Source organism: Silurus aristotelis (assembly GCF_946808225.1).
Source record: "Silurus aristotelis genome assembly, chromosome: 20".
Lineage (NCBI taxonomy): Eukaryota > Metazoa > Chordata > Actinopteri > Siluriformes > Siluridae > Silurus > Silurus aristotelis.
In genome coordinates, this window is record NC_139593.1 from 10,725,414 (window position 1) to 10,750,768 (window position 25,355).

General features: G+C 37.2%; 2 protein-coding genes across 22 annotated transcripts in view; one reads left to right on the forward strand and one right to left on the reverse strand.

Annotated features, from left to right (window-relative positions):
• The window catches only part of setd4 (SET domain containing 4), a 493,820-nt gene that overhangs the window by 134,646 nt on the left and 333,819 nt on the right, over positions 1-25,355 (reverse strand). The window lies entirely within an intron of this gene.
• mcf2la (mcf.2 cell line derived transforming sequence-like a) overlaps positions 1-25,355 on the forward strand; it is a 96,643-nt gene that overhangs the window by 66,116 nt on the left and 5,172 nt on the right. For 12 of the 21 annotated variants that reach the window (XM_083523097.1, XM_083523098.1, XM_083523082.1 and 9 more), the window contains 24 exons: positions 4,801-4,920; positions 5,734-5,850; positions 6,201-6,350; positions 7,243-7,367; positions 7,845-7,959; positions 8,075-8,194; positions 10,026-10,217; positions 11,238-11,429; positions 11,662-11,821; positions 12,773-12,819; positions 12,900-12,967; positions 14,595-14,661; positions 14,885-15,000; positions 15,093-15,162; positions 15,356-15,448; positions 16,598-16,690; positions 17,006-17,131; positions 18,475-18,696; positions 19,189-19,281; positions 19,362-19,440; positions 19,991-20,167; positions 20,499-20,591; positions 21,881-21,955; positions 24,387-24,493. In XM_083523097.1, the coding sequence (XP_083379223.1) occupies positions 4,801-4,920; positions 5,734-5,850; positions 6,201-6,350; positions 7,243-7,367; positions 7,845-7,959; positions 8,075-8,194; positions 10,026-10,217; positions 11,238-11,429; positions 11,662-11,821; positions 12,773-12,819; positions 12,900-12,967; positions 14,595-14,661; positions 14,885-15,000; positions 15,093-15,162; positions 15,356-15,448; positions 16,598-16,690; positions 17,006-17,131; positions 18,475-18,696; positions 19,189-19,281; positions 19,362-19,440; positions 19,991-20,167; positions 20,499-20,591; positions 21,881-21,955; positions 24,387-24,493 (2,817 nt within the window). Of the gene's footprint in view, positions 1-4,800; positions 4,921-5,733; positions 5,851-6,200; positions 6,351-7,242; positions 7,368-7,844; positions 7,960-8,074; positions 8,195-10,025; positions 10,218-11,237; positions 11,430-11,661; positions 11,822-12,772; positions 12,820-12,899; positions 12,968-14,594; positions 14,662-14,884; positions 15,001-15,092; positions 15,163-15,355; positions 15,449-16,597; positions 16,691-17,005; positions 17,132-18,474; positions 18,697-19,188; positions 19,282-19,361; positions 19,441-19,990; positions 20,168-20,498; positions 20,592-21,880; positions 21,956-22,443; positions 22,519-24,386; positions 24,494-25,355 lie in introns of all 21 variants that reach the window. The other 9 variants (XM_083523087.1, XM_083523088.1, XM_083523092.1 and 6 more) reach the window with 2 other exon arrangements.

Below are 25,355 nucleotides of genomic sequence, written 5' to 3' on the forward strand. Positions count from 1 at the left end.
CATTTATACCTTATATTATTTATACCATGATGAGTACTGATGAGTTCTCCATTCTGATTAGGTGGAAGGGGGTTGATTAATGTCAGAGCTTGATAGAAAATTAGTGTCATGGTAAACCATGGCTTTCCTTACAAAATACAGCTATAAAAAGGTTTATTATTTAAAATAATATATATTTTAAATGTTAAAAAATAATATCATTATAATTAAATAATTATATATACTACTATAGTATATAGTATGTCAGATTTCTCTGTTATAAGATGAATAAAAACACTGTTAATGACTGGAAGAATGTAAAAAGGTAAAAAAAAAAAGAAAAGAAAAGAAAAGAAGGAAAGAAAATAGATGGAAATGACCTAAAAATGGAGGGGAAAAGCAACATTTGATGACTGGGTGAAAAAGGTAATAAGTCTTCTGGGGTGGGTGAGGGGAGGTGAAAAGAAAGAAAAGAAAACTGGAAAAAATAATTAAATAAAAATGGGGTGGTGGTGGTGGTGGTGGGGGGGTGACGCAATTTAATTGTTAATGGAAATGTGGGGAAAAAATAATGGAAAAAATAATAAAAATGAAAAGAAAAATGAAAGGGAAGTTAAAAAGATGCAATAATAGAAGAAAAAGATGGGGAAAAAATATTTTGGATTAAAAAAAAGAAGGAAAGAGGACAAAGTAATCTAAATAATCATGAAATAAAAAAAAAATTTTTACAGGAAATGTGGCTATGCAGAACAGATATGTAAAAAAAAAAACAAAAAAAAAACTGGATAGATCATTTATATATTATTGTGTGTATAGTGTGGTTTGGGGGGGTTATAGCAGTAAATTTGGGCCTTTAAAATTTTAAATTATGAAAAGTTTCCATTAAATAAATTTATCATCCAGGCAAAAAAATAAATAAATTCAACAATATGATTTTAGCAGTTTCATTCTTTAGACTCACTCCATCACTGTCGCTTTTCTCCTGAATAGTAAGCGCGCTCATGATGACTGGCCTCAGGTCATTGTTTCCAGCAACACACTGCCACAAGAGTGGCGTGGAAACATTGATGGAGCAGAGTTGCTGCAAGCTGGGCCGTATTTAAGACTAGGGATTGGGTCAGGGTGAAAGGTCAAAGAAATGAGCTCCAGGTCACAACATTTATTTACCATGACACGGTTTAGAGGAGTTTATATAGAGAAGACAATGTGGATGTGTGTAGTGGGTCTGTGTGTACAGCGACTGTATAATTTAGGCAAAGCAGCCTTATTGTGTGTGTGTGTGTGTGTGTGTGTGTGTGTGTGTGTGTGTGTGTGTGTGTGTGTGTGTGTATTTAAGGTGCTGGGTTAATTGAATTCTGCATTCTTGTGTGTCCGCGTCTTTGTGCTGATTAGAGTGCTGGTGTATCAGTGTGATGGCAGCTGCTCCCTGGAGACACTCACTCTCTCTCGCTTACACACACACACACACACACACACTCCTCAGTGAATTTGCCTCTGACCATTTCCATCTTGCTTTCAGTCACTTTCATAGTCCCCATCCATCATCCATCTCACCCTTTCACCCATATCCCTCAGGGGTGTGTGTGTGTGTGTGTGTGTGTGTGTGTGTGTGTGTGTGTGTGTGTTTGTATAAGAGAGAGAATAAGCAAAGACATTAGCTGTATAATTGAAAACGAGCCTCTCCATGACCAGACTTTTAATTTGCCATATCTGTAAATTTTGCTTGCTCAAGAAAGGGCCATATGATGCATCCTCCTGTAAACACACACAGACACACATGCGCGCACACACACCAGAGTCGTGTCAGCAGGACGCATTTCAATAACGGTTCACATTACAGGCAATAATATATTCCGACTCGCTCTCCGACTCCCGTTGTGTACAGAAGCGACACGTGCCGCTCGGCTGTTACGGATGCCGTGTCGGGGCAAGCGTGGCCAATCGCTTCAAATGGAGCATGCCATTGTCATGGTAATCAGAGGTCAAGGGTCGGGACCCTGCCTCTTTTACAGAGCGTTAAATTATGTTTAGTGTGAAGAACAGAGGGCTTTTAATGCATGAGTAATGCAAGCAAGTGTACATTAATGAACAGCACAGGAGCTGTTGGTGCTGTTCGTTGGAAAGTGCACATGGGAAACACTGCACTTAAATAGGAGTGTCGAAACATATAAAGAGGAAAAAACAGCCAGATATAAAGATGTAAATATTCAATAGAAAAGAGCTAGAAAAAGACAAACAGGGGGAAAAAGGAAAAAAAAAAAATGGAAGAAGGACAGAGAAAAGTATAAATGCAGATTAATGAATGATTGAATGATAAAATGGAGAAAGTTGGACAAAGTGGCAGAAGGAGAACAGGGAAGTGAGGGGAAAGAACAAAAAGAAGTAAGAATGTACAAGACCAAATGATAAAAGAAAAGAAAGGGCACTAAGTAGAAAAACAAATGAGGAAAAAGAATTAAAAGGAAAAATGTGTAGAAACTAAAATAACGAAGGTGAATAAGGCAAGGAAAAGGAGGAGGATGTGGGAAATGGAAGGTAATGGGGTGAAAAAAAGAGCAGGAACATGATTAAAGGGAAGAAATATTATTATTACAAATAATACAAAAGGAAATTAAAGAAAGAGAAGTAAAAAAGTTAACTATGTAAAAAGGAAGAAAGTCAGAAAGAAGGGGAAGATCTACATAAAAGACAAAAGTGGAGAGAATGAGCAAGAAGGAAAAGAGTAAGAATGTAAAAATAGGGAAGTAATTAAGAAAGAATGAAAGAAAGAAAAAGAAACAAAGTGTGAGTACAGTAGTAAAGTGAGTGGAAAGAATAATGAGAAGGGGGAACAAAAAAGAGCAGGGGTATAAAACAGGGATGAAAGGAGGACAAACAAAGAGAGGAGCAGAATTATCATGAGTAAAAATGAAGACACAGCAAAAACAAACAGGAGTGACTCTTGCCCTGCACCAAAGCCACACACACACACACACACACACACACACACACACACACACACACACACACACACACACACACACACAAACAGGCCTAAGGTTCATATTTGGGGTTAATTACTCTTCTAATCTACACATTGCTTCTCTCTGTGTCTCCTGAGTCTGATGTCTGATGACAAGTGTTTAGACTTGTTACCAGCCTCACAATAATGACTTGATGAGAATCACAACAAACATGAACACTGTCCAGAAACACACACACGCGCACACAGGCTGCACATTTGCCTGAACAAGGAGCTGGAGCCTTTTCAGCATGGCAGACTGCACTCTGTGTGTGTATTGTGTGTCTGTGTGCATGTGCATGCAGGGGGTTGTCTTTGGCCCAACTGTGTTCTTCAGCCCATTCCCCATCCTCCATACAAGCAGACAAGCTTTTTAACACTCGTCCCCAGTGTTTGCCATCAAATAACAGATGTAGTGTAGCTGGACGTCATTGATGCTGTTCTTGTTTAATGTAGTCATTAATAACAGCCACTTGAAGGCTCGAATTATATGTATGTATCATGTCAACATTGAGATCTGCAGACACCACGTCTGGCTCTCTCTCTCTCTCTCTCTCTCTCTCTCTCTCTCTCTCTCTCTCTCTCTCTCTCTCTCTCTCTCTCCCCCTCCCTCCCTCTGCTGCGTATTGATTAGCTGATAAATATTTAAGGAGACATGCCGCCCCGTGAGAAGGGATTTAATGAACAGTCGGTGAGCACTGGGAGGCTTCTATAGGTGCCATGTGCTCACACATTTACTCAGACAGACTGAGGAGGAGGGAGTGGGCCAGCGAGACTATTGTTGCACAGGCTTACCAGTTCTGTTGTCATGGCAACTGAACATTTTTTTTTTTTTTATGTTTAAGAAGGAGCAGGGATTACCAGACCACGAAGAAATGGCTAATGTAATAATAAAGCACCGCTCGGTTGTTGGGTTTCTTGGATGGTTGATGATGACTTTTAGGAAAAGCGTTTATGGGAAATAAATATCTAAAATGTGCATTTTTTGTTTGTTTGTTTTTTTGTTTATGCTTCATAGAGTTATACTCTAGAAGTATTATAATAGTGTTATTATAATAGGTCATGAAATGGGAGAACAAATATCTTGAAACTTCAGATTGTTTATTATCGGGTTGATCGGAAAATATAAGCTCTACTATTGGTCGAAATGATTTCGGTTCCTGCAGTTGTATTGCCTAAACCTTTTGTTTGAGCATATTGTTTTTGTTTGCCATTGGCCATGAAGCTGTGATATCGTAAGGAGTTTTTACACCGATCAGGCACAACATTATGACATGATTATAACACTGTTATAATAACACTGTTTATCTTTTCATCATGGCACCTGTTAGTGGATATATTATGGGATATATTAGGCAGCAAGTGAAAGTTTTTTCCACAAAGTTTCCAAATTGTGATGGCTAGACGACTGGGTCAGAGCATCTCCAAAAGTGCAGCTCTTGTGGGATGTTCCTGGACTGCAGTGCTCAGTATCTATCAAAAAGTGCTCCAAGAAAGGAAGAGTGGTGACCCGGTGACAGGGTCATGGGCGCCGGAGGCTCATTGATGCAGGTGCGGAGCGAAGGCTGGTCCGTGTGGTCCGATCCAACAGACGAGCTCCTGTAGATCAAACTGCTGAAGAAGTTCATGCTGTTTATGCTTGACTGGTTCAGAACTGTTTTGGCAGCAAAAGGGGGACAAACAAAATATTAGGCAGGTGGTCATAATGTTATGCCTGATCAGTGTAGGTCCTCTTAACTATAATTAGATATCATTTGTCTTTGCTAAAACATAGTGTGTAGTGTGATAATGCAAGTGTGTGTGTTTTCTTTTTTTTACAGGGCTCATTCCCAGGAAACTTGCAGCTGGTATTGGTGTTGCGGCCCACCGCCCTGTTTCAGCGTGCAATCTCAGACGTCCTCTTTAGACTCAACAAGGATGAGTTTAAAATGAAAGTGCCGGTGAGTGTTTACATTCTCTTGTGAGTAAAAAGGAAATGCAACCTGGTTTAAAAAGCAGCTTTTCAGTGACTATACTTGGGTTTCATTGTATAAATACTATTCCAATATTTAAAAAAGAAAAAACATATTTTGACTAAATATAACTTGGTGCAGAAAAGCTAGTTTGCTATTATTAGGAATTATTATTATTATTATTATTAGGGAATTTTCTATTAGATATACAGTGTATATATATTTATGTATGTGTGTATATATTTTTCTCTGACTATACATGTATTGCCTTGTTAATATTTAAATCGCTTTAAATTTTAACAATTTCAAGTATATACATTGTGATTGGTCTTTTGTGAAAATTGAATTACTATAACACACATTTACAGTACGAAGGTCTGATCTGTTGCCGTTTCCAATAAAATCTGTACAATAAAGGATAAAGGGCACAAACTAGATTCCGTTCATGCATAAGACATGTGGGTCAAAAAACAGTGATGACATAAATAAATGATATTTTCCTTGCTTCTCTCAGTGTTAAATGGACTGAATTGTGTACAGCGTCACAGCAAAATGAAGTATGTCAATGGCTTTTAATTATAATTATTAATGCGGTTGTTGGAATTGGACTCGGCCTTACTAAGCTCGACTCTGTGTCAGCATTGACACATTATTTGCCGGTTCAATGTGCTTCATTATTACACTAATTACATCTGAATTGCTAACGTTTCCCCGTGTTGTATGATAATGCATGAAAATTCTTGTGTGTGTGTGTGTGTGTGTGTGTGTGTGTGTGTGTGTGTGTGTGTGTGTGTGTGGCAGGTGATCATGCTTAGTTCTGTGACTGAGCTGCACAGCTACATAGATCGCTCCCAGCTAACCCAGGAGTTAGGGGGTACTCAGGAGTATTGCCACGAGAAGTGGATCTCTCACCGCACTGTAAGTACTGACAGCGACATAACGGAGAGCTTTGTTTGCTTTATACATTTATAGTTACCTTTAAAGTTACTGTAAAGGTGCTTTACACTTGTCACGTGTACAGATATTTATTGATCATGTGGCCATGTTTAGTGTACATTGGGGGATGTTTAGTATGTGCTGATTTTATGAATTGAATATATTTGATAGGAATTGATCTTATAGACCGGTTTAACACTGGGCTTTGAGGAACGTGGTGTTAAATTGTAGTAGCCTATTTTCACACCATCAAGTTTTCATTAACTGTTATACACTCCATACTGTAACATGTGAGCACTCAGTGTAGTATGATTTGGGCCCTGCTCCTGTAGGCCATCGAGGGCTTTGCTCTGATGGTGAAGAAGACTGCTCAGACGTTGCAGGCGTTTGGGACGGAGCTGGCCGAGACAGAGTTGCCCAACGATGTCGAGGCCACGTCTACCCTGCTGAGCGCTCACACTGAAAAGAAGGAGAAGATGAAGGTGAGGAAGAAGAGGTTCAACTTCACATTTTAGTACATGTCTAAGCCAAACTACTGTCTTTGTCACTGGTAATGCTGTACTTAATTCAGTTCTTTTACAATCATCTTCTTTCTTTCTTTTTTATTTTTTAAATAGTCAAAAATTAATGAATAGTACTATTTTATTATTATTATTTATTATTATTATTATTATTATTATTATTATTATTATTATTATTATTATTATTATTATTATTATTATTAACATTACATTTACATTAATAGCATTTGGTAGACGCACTTATCATAAGGATTTGAACTTATGACCTTCATTTCCAAAGTCCAATTTTAAAGCTACCACATTCCTATTATTATTATTAGTCATAGTATTAGTATTGTTGTTTAATAGTACTTTTTTATTAACAATTATTAGCATTGTCATATTGTTGCTGTTTCAATCAATTATATATTTGACAATTGCTTCAGTCTTTTAAATGTACATAAACTTAATTTTTTACCTGCATTAATATTTTGATGAAGGTGTGTTCTTTGAATAGTGGGCATGATATTTGTATATTAGGCTGGTAACTGTGCTTTGTTGTCTATGATGTACGTGTTAAATGTATCATATTGTGCCTAAACACCAAAGAAAGCTTCTAATACATGCAAAAGTGTATCTACATTCCGATTCAAATGCTGATTATTTCCTTTTCTTTCTTACCTGTCTGTCTTCCTTCCTTTTTTCATTCCTTGCATGATATCCTCTATTTCCTTCCCTGTCTGCTTTCCTTCTGTTCTCTGTTACTCCCATTTGTTTATTTCTACTTCACTTCTTCTGCTGCCTTTATTTGTTTGCTTTCTTTGTGTACTTCCCTTCTTGTTTTCCTTCTCTCTGTGTGTATTGATGTGTTCAGGAGGATCTGAAGATAGCGCTGGGTCAGGGTGGACGCTTGCTGGACAGCATCAACGAGCCTTTGGCGTCCGATCCAGACTATAACATGAACCATGATGAGTTGGAAAACCTGGCTACTGTGCAGAGGTGTGTGTGTGTCTATCAGTATTATTGAACTGTGTGTATTTCTGGGAAATTTCTGCAGTTTAACATTTGATTCTGTTGAGGAAATGCTCAGGGACAGGTCAGGAGTGTGTTTTATAACTCCAGCATGGCCAGTATTATATAATCTCACAGAGGAAGTAGAGGCTGAGGATGCTTTATTTTAGGACTCTCTAGTGGCAGCTTGTACTTGCGTTTGCTTGCCTCCCTCCGGGGGCGGGTTGTGGGCTTGTTTTTTGCATGCTTAATCTCTCAATGAAATCTGTGTGCTTGTGAGTGCAAGTTAAGACTATGCAAGAAAAAACACTTGGGTATCCTTTTAGAACATCATAAATATTTTTGCACCCTGAGTTTATCATATTTTCTCTCCCTCCCTCCCTCTCTCTCTCTCTCTCTCTCTCTCTCTCTCTCTCTCTCTCTCTCTCTCTCTCTCTCTCTCTGTCTCTGTTTTTGTCTCTGCAGGCTACTGGGTCAACTGGATGAGACTGAAACGGCGTTTGATGACTTCTGGGAAAGGCATCAGACCAAGCTGGAGCAGTGTCTTCAGCTGCGTTATTTTGAGCAGAACTTCAGGGAGGTACGGACTCTCGTGTTTGAGAGACGTGATATACAGTACACGCTCAGGAAGGTGGTGTCATTGTACTGCATAGCAGATTTTCTGATCAGTTGTGTTTTCTGCTCTGGGTTTTTAGGTCCGAGCTCATTTGGACCAGGTAGCTGATAAATTGTCCAGTTTCTCTGAGGTGGGCATAAGCCCCGCCCATGGCGAGCACATCCTGAAGGAGCTGACCAGTCACGAAGAGAGAACCTGTGTAAGTGATTTAGTTTTGCTGTAGTAAACACTGGCCTCACAGTAACAGAGCCATAAAATGGTGCAAAAAACTAAAAACATCCTTTGAGTTTCTTAAAGCTGATTAGAGTTTCAGATAAGCAGATAAAAGTATGATAACCTCTTTACCATAATGGCGAGCAGAAAAGCATCTCAGAAACAGAAAGAAAACATCACACAGACTCAGAAGTCGTATCTAACACTCAACAACAACATAGACTGAAAGCTGCATGATGATCGGATTATTAGATAAACCCATGAATGAACAGGGTTTTAATATTAATATGTTTGGTAAGTGTATATCGTGTGCTTCTATAAAGTGGTACAGGAGTGCATTTCACCCAGAATATACACATATGATTATTACAGCAGTTCATGCTAATGCTTTACCCTTACTTTCCATAAGAAACTTATGTATCTGCTTTAATGATAGCTGCAGTTTTACACACACACACACACACACACACACACACACACACACACACACACACACACACACACACACACACACCACCTTATAAAGCTCATTCATCATACTGACAGTACTGACTGTGTGCCATGTGTGTATGAGCGAGATACTCCTCCTTAGACCCTGGCTAGATCCAGATCTATTTCGTCATTATTAATCAGGCAGATGTTATTAATCAAAAAGACGGCATTCATTTGCTGATGCAGCTTTCATCTACATGGCTGTGTGCGCTTCTTTTTATTTTGTCTATCAGCATTGTTTCAAGCAAAACCATGTCCTTTACCTAAACAAAGATAAAGGTTTTCTGTATGCAGTTTTATCTTGCAAATTGCTTCCTGCTGTAATAGAAATGCTAATATTGCTAAAATTAAATAAAATCATAGGAGTCCCAGTTTGCCAACAGTCGCATTGGCATGCCGCTTAACCGTAAAGCTGGTTTCACCTCCTTTTTTTTTTTTTAAGCAGAGCTCCTCCTTGCTGAACTGCAGGGGTGCCATTAGATTTAAGTGCTAGCGTGAGGTTCTGCTGCTTTCGATGCTCCGGGCTGAAGAAGGGGGAGGAGAGAAATCTGTACAGTGCTACACTGCAGGTTCCTTTTCCCCCCACAAACACACACACTTTATACACTGAACACACACACACACACACACACTGCAGCAAGGCTGTTAAAGACAGCAATATTGGCATTTGTTGCATTTATACAATAGATCTAAATGAAGTGGATTATTGAGGGATGAGGGGCATTTCAAGGGAAAAAAACATTTATTCTTATGTAGTTTAGCATTTATATAAAAATTATAATCATTATAAAAAATACATATAGATTGCTAGAACTGCGTTGGCAGTGGTGGCAATCAAACCTGCTCATGCTGCTTTATCTACAATTTTAAGACTATTCTGGTTTGGAGACATTTCATTAGTTTGAAGCTTTTGAGTAGAAAAATTCATTTCAAATAGAATGGTACAAGCAATTCAAACACAAAGAAAGAACTAAAGGTAAATGTTTTTTGTTTAGTATATAGTATTTAGATTTTTATGGAAGGAAATAAGTGTTCAGTAATCTGAAGATTAATCCTGATTTAAGAGGATTATATGTTATAATTGTGATGGGTCTAGTAGACACACTTACTGACTGAAACTAATTTAACCGGTGATGCATTTCAGGATTTGGTGTCGATATTTATATAAAGGTTAATGTGGCTCTATTGTGAAAAATCGGGGGTGAATCAGAGAAATATTTAAAAGAAATAATGGCTCTTGATTTTAACTAGTTTGCCTCTTTGATTTGTCATCTCTTTCTTCGTCTCTCTCACTCACTCATTCACTCTTTTTTCTGGATGTACAGGAGGTGCTGGACCGGGCTGTGGCTCTCGCCGCTGAAGGAGACACACTGATTGAGAACTCTCACTATGCCGTGGACTCCATCTTTCCCAAATGCTCGGAGCTCAGGGATGTGTGTGAGGAGGTCGGAGCTGTGCTGAAGGCCAAAAAGACTCACCTGCTCAAAGCCATGGAGCTCCACTCCTGCCTTGAAAAGGCAAGGCTCCATCTTATTAGAGAACTCTGGCATTATTTAACCTGAGCTCTATTAACCGTGTGTGTGTGTGTGAGATCACCTATCAGTGACAACCATTTTCAACACATTTCTGTGGACTCAGGGTAAAAAACTATTAATAAAAAACTTTAGCTGCAACTGTAGACTAATAAATTAATAAACAATGTGTAATAAATATTGATAACTCTATATACTGTAGCATAAATACATACCTGAATGGTGCATTATTTGGAATGAAGTGTAGATATAAAGTAACGCACTGCACAGTATTCGTTGTTTAATATCAAAGATGCAACAAAGAATTGTCCAAATAGAAGGTTTACTGCATAATGAATGTGAGCGAGTGGTCAGATATGGAGCTGGTGGGACAAAGAAAAAGACCATGTACATTAACATGAACAGGCAGAACTGCATAATGCATTTACAGCGTTCCTAAGAACTGCGTGACCAGAGTTATAGTGTTTTAAATTAAAACCAGTTTATTGCTAGATTGAGAAGTATAACCATTTAACTGGGTAAGAAAATATTCCAGACAAAAAATAAATACAAAATAGAGAAAAAACATTCCCACAAACATTTTTAGCTGGGATCGATTTTGAACCTGCGTGATGTAGTTGAGTCGAAAGCAAATCAGCTGCTTTTCAGCGTTTCTTGGTTTCCAGGAAGAATCGTGTTTGTCTTAGTGGAAATATTGTGAGACTTTGCAAAAACGTGGTCAATTTATCTTGAAAATGATTGTAATTGTTTTAGTTTTGTTCGTTTCGGTTTGTTTGCATTGTACAGGGAACATGTTGAAAATGTTGTTCGTGGTAATTGCACACATGCCACAGGTTCAGTAGATTTAGTTGAAAAACACTGGAGTATTTCTTTGAACAGACTGTTGTCATGTTGTTTTCACGTGTCACTATGCATACTAATATCTCCTGTATGAAATTTTCCATAGCTAAGGTTTCCATCATTAGATTTCAATACGTTTCTCTTTCTCACTCTTCACCCCATCAGGCTACCAGATGGTGTGATGATGGGATTTACCTTCTAGCGTCTCAGCCTGTTGACAAGTGTCAATCGCAGGATGGTGCAGAGGCAGCGCTGCAGGAGATCGAGCGTTTCCTGGATACCGCCAATCAGCACAAGCTGACAGACTTACCTGGCATCTGGAGGGAGTACGAATCTGTGCTGACGGCAGATTTTCGAGTAAGCAGCTCCAACTAGCTGTTCCTTAACCGATGTTTATGACCTCGGAATCAGTTTATCGCCATGTTTCTATTCATCTATCCATGTATACTGATATCAGGAGATTTAAAAACCCTTGTGTATTTACTTTATTTATTCAAAAACATACATATATTGGATATAATATAATTATAACTGCAATATGCTGTTAAGTATAATGAAATACTGTTTGCCGTGATGGTTCATGTTAAAGGATCAGGTGGAGCGAGCCTTCCAGAAGCAGCTGTCTATGGAGGACATGTTTGAGAAGAGAAGAGTTAGCCTGAAGAAGTTAGCCGCTAAGCAGACACGGCCTGTTCAACCGGTTGCCCCTCGGCCGGAAGCCATCATCAAATCGCCCATGTCCTCTCCGGGTGCGTCACTATCATCATCTCTGGTTTACACAACCGTATTTTAATCTTGATACAATTCCATTTTTGTTTGGTTCAGTGCTTCTCCTGGAAATAATACCTGCTACGTTTTGGGAATGAATCAATGAATTTCTAATACTTACTACCTTTTTTGCTCAATACATTTCAAAACATTGTATTCATGATTATTTCTCACACATCAATGAATTGCCAATCTAATCAGATTTATAAAGCATGAGGTGACATTTTTATCAGGCGGCACAGATCATTATTAGCAATCGACTACTTCATATTATTACAATTCTCACACTAGGTAATCTTTGACTTTCCCAGATATTTCTCAGTTGTTTGATGTAAACAGCACTAATTTATCCTTAGTAACTACAGTGTATGATTTTTGGACATTTCTTGTACTTTAATTTTTTTTATTATAATTAGATTTTTAGAGTGTATACGTCACACTTCCATTTTCATAAATTTTTCTTATGTAAAGAATCCATATCTGAGAAAGTAATATGAGTTGTGTGAATACAGCTAAAATAATTTTACAGTATTAAAGTCGGTATGTAATGAAGCGGGTCGTTTTTTGCTGCCATCTAGTGGTATGTTGTGAAATTGCAAAGGGGATTGTTGACGTTCTAATTAGGTTTATTGTGACGTCACATCTAAAATCAAAATGCAATAATTTAATGACATTTTTAAGGGTTTCAGTTATTACACACTAAGCTTTAGGTGATATATAAATTATACATCAGAAAGCAATTTAAAGTATCGCATATTTTAGAATTTGTAAATGTTATCTGTTTTTTAATCACATTTTCCATGTAATCAACAGTGATTTTTGGTAATTCTGATGCTTTACTGATCGCGATAACATCATTATTTCATTCACATGAAGAGCATCCGGGAGACTGAATATTGAATACTCTATTTCTTTGCTTTTCTCTTCTGCAGCACATAAAGAGAGGACTTTGTCTTCTGAAATTATCAACAACAAAAAAGTAAATATCACTTGTCATCGATAATAGGAATTCTAATTTGTGATGTATTTATTTGACTAACTGTGTATGTGTGTTTCCAGGGTGATACACTCCTGCAGAATGGCAGATGTCTTTCAGAAGAGGAGGAGAACCTGGCTGTACTTAGGCGGTCAGTAAAGGACGGCAGTCCTCAAGGCGAAGTTTAAAACTAATCACCTCCTACTGAGCGGAAGTGTCATTAGTCCTATTAAAGCTATGAAATTTTAGCTGTGATTAACTACAGTTAGGGTCAGTATTATTGCCAATCTTTGGGAGGGGAAACAACAGTCAAAAGACATTCACAGAGTCGTTCTGTAGCCACTCCTTTGTTATCTTGGCTGTGTTTAGGGTTGTTTTCTTGTTAGAAGATGAACCGTCACCCCAGTCTGAAATCCAGAGAGCAGGTTTTTATCAAGGATTTCTCTGTACATTGCTGCATTCATCTTTCCCTCAATCCTGACTGGTCTCCCAGTTCCTGCTGCTGAAAACCATCCACACAGCATGATTCTGCCACCACCATGCTTCACTATAGAGATGGTATTGGCCAGGTGATGAGCGGTGCCTGGTTTCAGACATGACGCTTGACATTCAGGCCCAAAGGGTTTAATCTTTGTTTTTCATGGCCTGAGAGTCCTTCAGGTGCCTTTTGGCAAACTCCAGGCAGACTGTCATGTACCTTTTACTGAGGAGTGGCTTCCGTCCTTCCGCTCTACCATACAGGCTTGATTGGTGGAGTGCTGCAGAGATGGTTGTTTTTCAGAAAGGTTCTCCTCTCTCCACAGAGAAACATTGGAGCTCTTTCAGAGTGACCATTAGGTTCTTGGTCACCTGCCTGACTAAGACCCTTCTCCCTTCTCCCCAATCTAGGAAGAGTCCTTGTGGTTCCAAACTGCCTCCAATTATGGATGATGGAGGCCACTGTGCTCATTGGGATCTTCAATGCTGCAGAAATATTTCTGTACTCTTCTCCAGATCTGTGCCTTAATACAATTCTGACTCAGTGGTCTACAGACAGTTCCTTGCAAGTCATGGCTTGGTTTTTGCTCTGACATGCACTGTTAACTGTGGGACCTCATATAGAGAGGTGTGTTCCTTTCCAAATCATGTCCAACTAAATTTACCACAGGTAATCAAGTTGTAGAAAAGGTTTTAGAAAAAAATGGGCAAGCGTAAGGATTTAAGTTTCACAAGGGCCAAATTGTGATGTCTAGATGACTGTGTCAGAGCATCTCCAAACCTGCAGCTCTTGTGGGATGTTCCTGGTCTGCAGTGGTCATTATCTATCAAAAGTGGTCCAAGGAAGGAACAGTGGTGAACCGGCGACAGGGTCGTGGGCGGCCGAGGCTCATTGATGCACGTGGGAAGCGAAGGCTGGTCCGTGCGGTCTGATCCAACAGACGAGCTCCTGTAGCTCAAACTGCTGAAGAAGTTCATGCTGTTTATGATCTACAGGTCAGAACTGTTTTGGCAGCAAAACGGGGACGAACACAATATTAGGCAGGTGTTTATAATGTTATGCCTGATCAGTGCATTTACATGACTATATAGGTGCAAGTGAACCATATGTTCTGCATGGAGACTAAATAATTGTATGTTAATCTTCAATGCAGACCCAGATCATCAATCAGATGGTAATCATAATCGTCTTGAATAAATTTGATTCAATAAAGATGTATCAGATCTGACAAAAACCTAGTTGTAAACATATAACGAAAGCCTAACAGTTGTGATATTGTTTGTGTTGTGTCTCTCTATAGGCATGTAATGAATGAGTTGTTGGAGACAGAAAGGGCTTATGTAGAGGAGTTGCTGTGTGTCCTGCAGGTAAATGCAACTCTTATTGATTCATTTTGGATTCTGTAAATCATTCTATGAATTTAGGTCATAATGATGTGACTCACGTAATCTAAAAGCACAACTTATAAGCAATTCTCCCATGTTAACCCTAAATTTAAGCTTCAGTGGTGGAACTTGAGAGAAAATAACAAAACCTTGTTGTAATCTTTGTATTTTTGACTTGCCGTGTGTGTGTGTGTGTGTGTTTCAGGGTTATGCTGATGAGATGGAAAGCCCCAGCATGGCACACCTCATCCCAGTCACCCTCCACAACAAGAAGGACGTTCTGTTTGGCAACATGGCTGAGATCTACCACTTCCACAACAAGTGAGGATTATGGCTGTTTGTTTTTCTTTTTATTAACATACAGCATTTGGTTTGATTCGTCCGTTCTTATTCGCATGGATTGTTTGTTCCAGAACTTTTCTCCGAGAGCTGGAGGCGTACACGGACTGCCCCGAGCTTGTGGGTCGGTGCTTTTTAGAAAGGGTAGGATTATTCCAGTAATGAATAACTATGGAGTGTATCAATCACAGTTTAGTTTCAATCACACACAACTATTTTAATAATTTAATTATTGAATGAAACAATAATAATTAAATGAAATTGTTACTATTGCTCCTAATTACTAAGATTAATTTCTGAAATGTTTTTTTTTTTATTTCCTCTATCTTTGTTTCAGATGACAGACCTACAGATTTATGAGAAGTACTGTCAAAATAAGCCACGCTCCGAGTCGCTATGGCGACAATGCTCAGACTGCGCTTTCTTCCAGGTAATCCTTATAATTGTATTGCCTGTCAGATATTAAGCACACAAAAACATATGCTTGTTCATACCTGAGTGGCCAGTTGACAGTAGGAAATCCACAGATTTTTACATTTATCTGGAATTGATCACTAGACATACTAATATTACGTTACACCCTATCAATGTGTATGGACTGAAATGCCTGGAAGACTGTTTTATTAATGCTCTGTAATTTTTCATTATTCAATAGATTTTGTATTTATTGATTTTGATCCTGTGACAAAAATGTGTTTAAAATGTTGTGTACGAGGCTAATAGTGAGGAATTTTGAACTGATTTTATATTTGCTGGATCAATTTATAGTAGATGTTAAAGTCTGGGGGAAAAAAAAAAAAAAAAAATATATATATATATATATATATATATATATATATATATATATATATATATATTATGTGTGTGTGTGTGTGTGTGTGTGTGTGTGTGTGTGTGTGTGTATATATATATATACATACATATATATACATATATATACATACATATACATACATACATATATACGTGTGTGTGTTTATCTCAGAATTGCATTTGCCACAACTAATTTGTTTGGCTGATTTTTCCCAGTCTCTCGCCGATAGCACGATAGACCAACAAGTTTTTATGTTTAAATAATGATTTATTATTATTATGATTTATTATTTATTAATAAAAATATCATTCATAATTATAAATTAAAGTATAATGTTAATACAGTTCAGTACTGTGTATATATAAAAAAGCATTTTTGAAGTGGTGTCCGTTTATTGCGTTTTTTTTTGTTTATCGCGGGGGGTTTTAGAACGTAATTACTGTATATATCAATCAAAACTACATACACAAAGTTATAGGTATCATGTCATGTTAACTTGTAATTGTCTCAGCTGATCAATAATCATTGAACCTTTTTACGTTTAAATTGGGTGTGTTAGAGAAGAATATGTATAATATAGTGTGCAGGGCTTTTACAGGAAAAATTGGGTGTGTCTCTGCAAGGAAATATGTGCAGAATTTATGATTGTATTACAGCAGTAGTTAAGAAAACTGTGTGGCAAGCAGGGGTGTGGGTTTTCTAGGTATATTGCAATTTCTAGGAATAGTGTAATAATCTGTGTGTGCGTGTGTGTGTGTGTGGTAGGAGTGCCAGAAGAAACTTGAGCACAAGCTGGGTTTGGACTCGTACCTGCTAAAACCTGTACAGCGCATAACCAAATACCAGCTCCTCCTCAAGGTACAATCCTACAGCAGATTCCTGACAGCGCACACACACATCACACTGCAGGCTTCCTGTAATAGAGCTGATGTGTAAATATTTGCACAATCGTCTTGGTGATGTTTGATGTTTGTTCAGTTCTTGTCATACATTTAGTGAACATCTGGATATGTCAATTGTTTAATGAACTGTTGTTTTAAAAAGATATATATAATATAGCAACTTCAGGCAACTTTTAATTTCTATTATTCTAAAATGTATTAAATTGGTTGCAGTTTCAAGAAAGCAATGCCTACACTGTGTCTGCAAATTGGTCATTTGTCTTACCTGCAGGAGTTATTAAAGTATAGTAAAGGTTGCGGTGGCTCAGAAGACCTGCAGGAGGCGCTCTCGTCTATCCTTGGCATCCTCAAAGCTGTCAACGACTCCATGCACCTCATCGCTATTACAGGATACGAGGTACAGGAAAGTGAATAATTTCCACTCATACAAATGAAGACCAGGTTCATCAGTGTTATATTTTGCACTGAAACGTATCTCTAGGTAAAGAGATCAATCAGGAATTCTGTCTAAATTCAATTCTAGCATGACTGTGTATAGGGTGGGCAAAGATACATCAAAATAAATTATAAAATACCAAATACCTTAACTTTAAGTGTATCAAAATAAACTACAAAATACAGCAGGCACACCATGTATCAAAATAAACTACTGTATTTTAGTATTTATACTAAATGCTAAAAAAAGACTTTTACAAGGGACAATTAAATTTATTCGCAAACCTTCTACCAATTGGCCTATTTTATCTGTTCCTTCACTATTACACTGACTCAGTTGATTAAGTAAACAATGTTAGATAGCAACAGCTTTTCTGTCATGCAATAAATCTGACATATGCAACCAGTTCACATACACAATCAATAATATGCAATCAACTATTCGCATAAATCTTCCTGTGATCTTAAAGTAACCAACAGTTTAATGCTAAACAGTTTGTGAATGACTCATAATTGTATCCTAGTTAATTTACTTGGTGTTTGGTAACGAAGGGCAACTTTATATCAGGAACACTCAATAACAAACAAGTCATTCATAAGAAGACGACTGACGCACCTGTATTCATAGCAACTAGTTTCTAACTAATTAATCATTTGATTGTTAATCATAAATATAATAATTTTTGTCAGGTAGTCATTTATACAATGTTATGCAAAATCATGATCCTACTAAACAGCTACTTCGATTAGGGTACAAAATTCGGCAATCAAATATTTATTTATAAATCATTAGACACGTATTTAAAAGCTGGCATTCTGCACGTTTCTTACCTTCACCTCCTTCTTCCATATGGCTCAGTTTTCTGTTCTGATCTCAACAAGTCTGGGTAAACTGCTGAGTAGGCAACATTCCGAGGCCGTATTTTTATGAGACCATGTCGACTTCTTGCAAAGTATTTTACAGTATTTAAAAACTACAACAGTACAAAACACTAAAGTATTTTAATACAAACTATCAAGCCTTTTTCATAAACTCTATCATATACAAATGTCAAAATCCGATTTTTTTATTAAAGTACATATTTGAAATACATTTACTAATACAAATACTTTTCACCCCCAATACATACATTATTACACAGTGAGAACATCATCATAAACATTTTTTCTTTAACAAGTCCTATCCTGCTAGATAACTTGTAGCATCCAACATAATGTATTTGTTGTGCTATATCTAGAAAGACATGACTGCTGTTAAATAAATCGCTGTGAATATAAGAAATCTTGCTGACTCGTTGTTACCAGGGAAATTTGAATGAACTGGGCAGGCTGCTGATGCAGGGCTCCTTCAGCGTGTGGACCGAGCACAAGAAAGGTCACGCCAAGGTCAAGGACCTGGCACGGTTCAAGCCAATGCAGCGCCACTTGTTCCTGCACGAGAAAGCTGTTCTGTTCTGTAAGAGGCGCGAGGAGAACGGCGAGGGCTACGAGAAAGCGCCTTCTTACAGTTTCAAACACTACCTCAATGTAAGACTCCTTCTGGAGAACAAACACACTTCAGAATAAAATCAGCCTTCCACATTTTTTATATTACTTAAAAAAATATTGAGTAAAAACATTTTTTTATTTTATTATTAGCAAAAGTGGTGTGGATATTTTATTATTTATAAATAAGTCGATCAAGATGACATTTGAATTATTACTTACTCTAATGCAGAGGCCTCCAACCTTTTGTACACCACAAACCAGTTTCAACAACATTCTCTTAATCGCATGTCATTAAATTACTTATTTTACATTCAATTTACATGAAAAAGTCAAATCATTTCTTCATAAAAACTTAATTTGTTTCTAAATGTACTTTGACTCGTTACCCACCATTCTATGGCTCGGTACTGGTACCGGTGTTTGGGGACCTCTGCTCTAAAGTATATATGTCCACTTTTTCTTTCAGTATATGGTCCTGTGATTAGCTCATTACTGTCATTCTTTTTCAATTTCTGTTCCTCTGTTCACCAGATGAGTGTTGTGGGCATCACTGAGAATGTTAAAGGAGACAGCAAGAAATTTGAGATCTGGTGCAACTCAAGAGAAGAGGTCTACATCGTCCAGGTCATAAAAACATTCATTTTATTAACATATTTTGGATTTTAATTCATGCTAAAATATAATGTTGCATTTGTTTTATACAGGCGCCAACGCCAGAGATTAAAATGGCATGGGTGAACGAGATCCGGAAAGTTCTGACCAGTCAACTGAAAGCCTGCAGGGGTGAAAGAGAGAAATTTCATGTCTGGTTTAAATATAGTGATTTAAAACTTATCCATAAGCTCATGCAGATGTGTACTGATGTCCTGACTTGCTGGTTAAATAATCACAATATTGCTTTTGTAAATAATAATATAAGAATAAATAGATAATGATATAGATAATAAAGTGTAAAATGTTAAAGGACTGATCTATGCAGAGGCCATGTGACATATTGTCATATGAAAACTTATTTATCAACAAGCGTTTTTAATTATGAAACTATACTATTACTATAAATTATTATATATTATAATGATCAATTATTACTATTATAAACCTTTTTTTCTGGTTCACGTGACATTTTCTTGAGTGTTGTTTTTGTCTCACATGCAAAGTGCCAGTCTCACTGTGTCCATTAGAATTATGCTAATGTGAATTATTTTTGATTGTACAATCATGTTGTCATGCTCTTAGTTAATAACTGGAAGTGTTAATTTTCATATAATTTTTAATATAAATTGTCGCAGTACGTGTATTAAAGAGCCATGTTTGTGTCTTTTACGACCTGCAGAGGCAATTCAGCAGAAGACGTCCGATCAGCTTTCTCCTCTTCCCACCTCCAACATCAGCCTGAGCCCATTTAAAACCAGTCAGAAGAGTCAGAAGAAAGGAGAGGAGAAGAGAACCGAGTCTGTGTTCCCTGAGCTCAGCTTAGTGCCTGCAATGAGAAACTCTGATAAGGTCAAAGGTGAGTCAGTCAAGACTTTTTCTTAAATCCAGGAGCAGCTTTAATAAAAAACGATCTTAATCCTGAAACGCTGATGTTATTGGTGTGAAAGGCGTTTACTTTTTAAACATTTACTTAACTGATTCTTGTCAATCATAAAATTATCGTATAAAAATTGAGACGTCCATACGTTGCAGGATGAGGGTGATCATCAATAATGCTTCTTTCCTGTTTTTCTGAATTTCCTTAATTTTGCTCTGGTCTTTTCTTTTCTCCATCCTTCCTATCTTTTATTGCATTTCCCTAACGTCCTTCTTTCTTCTTTGCTGCATCGTGTCTTCGTGCTCTGTAGATGAAACAGTAACCAGTCCCACCACTGACAGGGCCACGGTGGCCAAAAAGCGTTTTACACTGCAGGGCTTCAGCAACCTCAAGAGTCAAAAAGGTATAACAGGATTCCCAGTTCTTTCTGGTAATCAACAAGCAAATCTTAGCCAAGGATTTCCATCGACATATGTACTAATAGAGTATTGTAGAGTTACTGAGCTGTAATTAAATCTTTTTCGATTTTGGGTGCAGAGTTGCTAACAGCTGGTGCTAAAAGCCTTACATTACCTATAGTTACACTCTGCCCACCAGGTACAATGCAGTTATCACACTAGATGTTTGGATTAATTCATATACAGGGAAGGGAACTAAGTATTTTGTTTTGTTATTTGATGTACATGATTTCCAGTGCAAATATCTTTTTGCCTGCATTTATAAACCAATAAGAATGCATTTATAAGCATAATATATAAAAAAAATATATATATAATTTGGAAAGTGAAAGGGGAAAAATATTTAAATACTTATTTTTAAAAGCAATCATTGAACGACACTCGAATGAAAAAAGCTAGAACGGCATATAAAAAAACTTAGACCATAACCACTCCTTTTCAGGACACTTGGTTTGATAACATGCAGGTGAAAATTCAAGGAATCACTAAATTTTAAGACAACTGATAAGGAAGCTAAGACAGAAGAAAGCAAGCAGTAGAAAAGAGTTGCAGGACAACCTGAAAGCAGCAGGACAAAGAGGGTTACAAAGACCAATGAGCAGTGAGCTTTATTGCAATCACATCTAATTACACCTTACTCGAAAGCAATAACGGCTTTGCGATAAATGTATTTGTGTTTGTTTGTGGCGTCTGAATGCTTTCACCGTATTGATTACATTTTTAGGTAAATGTTCGTACAAAACAGTCCAAACGCATTGTGTGAATGTATGCCCTATGCACTAAGCACAATATGTCAAATAACAAAACTTGAGAAAGAATACTTATTTTCCCTCATGGTAGATGTAGATTAGGGCTCTTGTTCATCCAACCTAGCATACTTTTTAAGCTCATGAATGTTTTGTGTAGTTGTGATCACTGTGATATTAGAAAGCCTGATCACAGATGACCTGTAGCGCCATGTGTAAAAGTAGAATCAATCAATCTTAATGAATACAGGCCTAGAGCTAATGTTTGTTTTCCTCTACAATGTTATAGTCTCTCTGCTATCATACATAAGTAACAAGAAGCTTCCTGCTTGCTAGTGCCAAGTTCTTAATAATTGAAAGAGTGGCCTGTATTGCTCAAGTTCTCATTTATGACTCTTTTCTGCTTTTTCCTGTCCTTCCTGGGCTGTTTTCTCTTTTCCTACTTTTTTCTGTTGCTCTCTTTTACTCTTTTGCTGCCCGGCTGCCAGGATATCCCCCTAGTCCTGACCACAAAACTAAGCGGCATGAGATTAAGAGTGATCCCACGCCATTTGGCTTCAAAGGTACACTGGTACTTTGCTAATCCATTACGTCCCTCAGAATCCAACGCCATGTTTAGAACCATCAGAAGGTTATTTTTCCCCAAATAATGTTCATGTACTTTATATTTTACCATGTTTAATTTTTAGGTCAATTTTTCTTTTTTCTTTTTTTCCTTTTTCTTAAAAAAAAAAAAATGCATTTCATATTTTCTTATTGTCTTCTTCCATCATTCTAACATGGTCTGATTTTGGTGTGATGTTTTATTTTCTATTAGTTGATCTTTACAATATCATAATACATATCACTTTCAGGACTTTTAAGAAGAGTACTTGATCGGTACTCAATGTTGAAACTGCTCTAAATTTTGCACATCTTTACTCTGTTCAGGGAACAAAGATCAAAATAAAATCATTTCATTATAAGTCAGTAATTTTACCAAAGACTTCAGTTGCTATCAGTCAGATGTGGCTTTAAACACAAAGGCTCTGATTGGTTGCCTTTTCCTCAGGCGCAGGTCCTCCCATCTCCCTCAGCCGGGCCAGATGGCTGAGCACTTCTAGCCTCGTACAGGCTAAGCGCAGAGGTAAAACCAGCTGCCTGGTGTGGGGTGAACTTTGGCCTTTCACCTACTGCCTTACTTCCTCTAAACTTGATATTCATCGCAATCACACAAAAAGGCACAAAACTGTGGTTCACCAGGTTATTGGCATATTTCACCACTTTACAATTATCATGCTCATGAAGCATAAAATTATCCTTTAAATGATTAATTGCACTAAAGTTTACTTTTAATGCTTTAGGTTTAGAAAATCTTCCTAGTTGTGTCTTTACTGAATAATAAAGTAATGCCTGCCTGATTGTGGCTTGAGGAAAGCATTAGTGTATCTCACATTCTGGGGTATGAATCTATGACATTGTATGAGTAGCAAAACATTGTGTTTTACATGCACATTTCTATCTAAGAATGATCTCAGTCTTATTCAAATCCATACGTAAATCGAATTCAAAAACATTAACACGTGCACTATATGGACAACAGTTCATGTTCGAGTTTTTCTGTAGTGCTTTCCAAAGTGTACATTGTCTCAAAACAGCTTTACGGAAGGTAAGAATTATAGAACCAAGTATTTGGACATCTGACTTTTCCAGCCGTATGTGGTTCTTCCCCAAACTGTTACCACAAAGTTGGAGGTACACAATTGTCAAGAATGTCTCTGGATGCGGTAGCGTAATATTTTTCTACACTTGAACTAGGAGAGCCGAAACTGTTCCAGCATGACAATGCTCCTCCATGAAGATATGTGCATAAAGCCTGCACCATGAAAATATGATTTACATGGGTTAGAGTGGAAGATCTTGAGTGGTCTGCTATAGAGCTCTGACCTCACAATGACTGCACCCCAGGACTCTTTACCTCACCAACATCAGTACCTGACTTTACTAACACCCTTGTGGCTGAATGAGCACAAACCTCCACAAGCACACTGCAAACTCCTAATCTTCTCAGAAGAGTGGCGGTTATTAAAACAGAAAATGGGGACTCAGTGTGAAAACGTATTAATCTTTTGGTCTACAAACTTCTGTATTGTGTCCATATAGTGTAGCTTTCAACCTAATAATCAGACTGTTCAGGGCATGTGTTCTGTAAATTCGATCCCTAACAGGATAGAAATAATTAACTTATCTCTTGCTTTGGAGCATATATTAGCCTTGACTGTGCTTTACTCATGTCCTTGTACTTGAATTTACAACAGTTCATTTTGAGTGAAATCTGATCACTAACTTGTAAACTCTGAGTTTTCATCTAATTGGATTATTTAAGTGCATGTAAAAACATTAAACTGTTTTAAAAGTCTGCTTTTTTTGGCAGACATCAGATTATTAGTACCTCTACATATTTACTTACATATATTTAAATTATCATACATATTTAAATGTTAATGAGAAAACGGTGGACTGTTGATTGGTCAAAATCCAGTTTTAAAGAGCAACTAATCATGCTAATATAAGTAACACTGAATATACACTCAGGATATTATAAGAGAAGTGTTATATATATGACATCTTGAGCTGTAGCGTATTTTAATAAAAGGAAGAATGTGGTTCTGTTTTGTGTGATCCAGACATCTTTTTTAGTGAACCCCCAGTCTTTACAGAATGTATTTCAGGATTATGTGATATGTAGTTTTTATTCGACTGCTCTCATATTGTCAATATTTTGCAGTTATACATACAGTATGAGGGCATAAAGTGTATCTGAGTGTGTTTCACTTGTTCCTCTGATCAGCTGAGTTCTAGTGATGGGAATTGAAATGCTGTTGATTTTTTTTTTTTCCCCCTCTGGTTTCCTTCACCATTATCTTTCCATCTCATTGTGTAGTTAATTCAGAGTAAATAAATTGCCTGCTGACCTGATTTTCATTTTTTTGTTCTTCACTTCTCTTCTTAAAGGGTTCAGTAAGGCCTCTTTGTCTATGGACGCCTCAGAGGAGAATGACGGATACTCCAGTGCAGAGGACCCCTTAAACTCTGACCCTGAGGATGAGGGGAGGAAACTGGTAGGTCGCCCTGGCATGTTTGTTTTATTTTTAAATTATATCTTATCTTTGGGTGAAATAATATGGAGGAAGTGATGTATGTTTCAATGCAGCTCATCTGAAAATTGAGTTGAAATATAGCTTAAAAGTGAATCACCAAATTGCCTTCGAAATCATATCTCACATAAAGGTCTTTGTCATTTTTCTCAGTGTTTCTAGACCTGAAAAAAATGACAATTTAAATGAAACCTTGCAAAAAATGAATATTTACAAGATTCACTATGGACATGCAGTAGATTTTCTTAGTTTTAGGCTTTTCTTTAAATATTTTTCTGACCCACAAATGAACCAGAAGCTCTGAAACGTTGCCACTTTTTCTTAAAAATGTAACTTGCAAAGATTATGTAATTTATTATACAGATAGTTATGGTAACTGCAATTAAAAAGATTTTCAAACTGCATCTTTAAAAAGACTCTAAGATCTAAGAAAACTAGCTGTTGTGATGCCACTCTTATAATTAAAAATGATCTTTATCATCATGACTGTGTGCTATGGCTGGCGATTTTAACAATATATTATTAATATTATGTAGTTAGGTCATAAAGCACTGAATTATTGTTGGTTTCATTAAATCTTTTCATAGGTTTTTGTTCACAAATGAATGAAACTGAATAGAAGCTTGATCATTTTTTTCTGCTTTCTACAAGAATTGTAGATTCTCCCTTTTCCTCCTTTTTGGTGTTCAAACGTGGTGTTTTTCTAAACTCCATCAGTTTATATTATACGCGTGTATCTTACATTTATCTTAGAGTATTGTGATTTAATATTTTTGTCTAATTGCTCAGCCGTACTGCATATAAACGTGTGTGTGTGTGTGTGTGT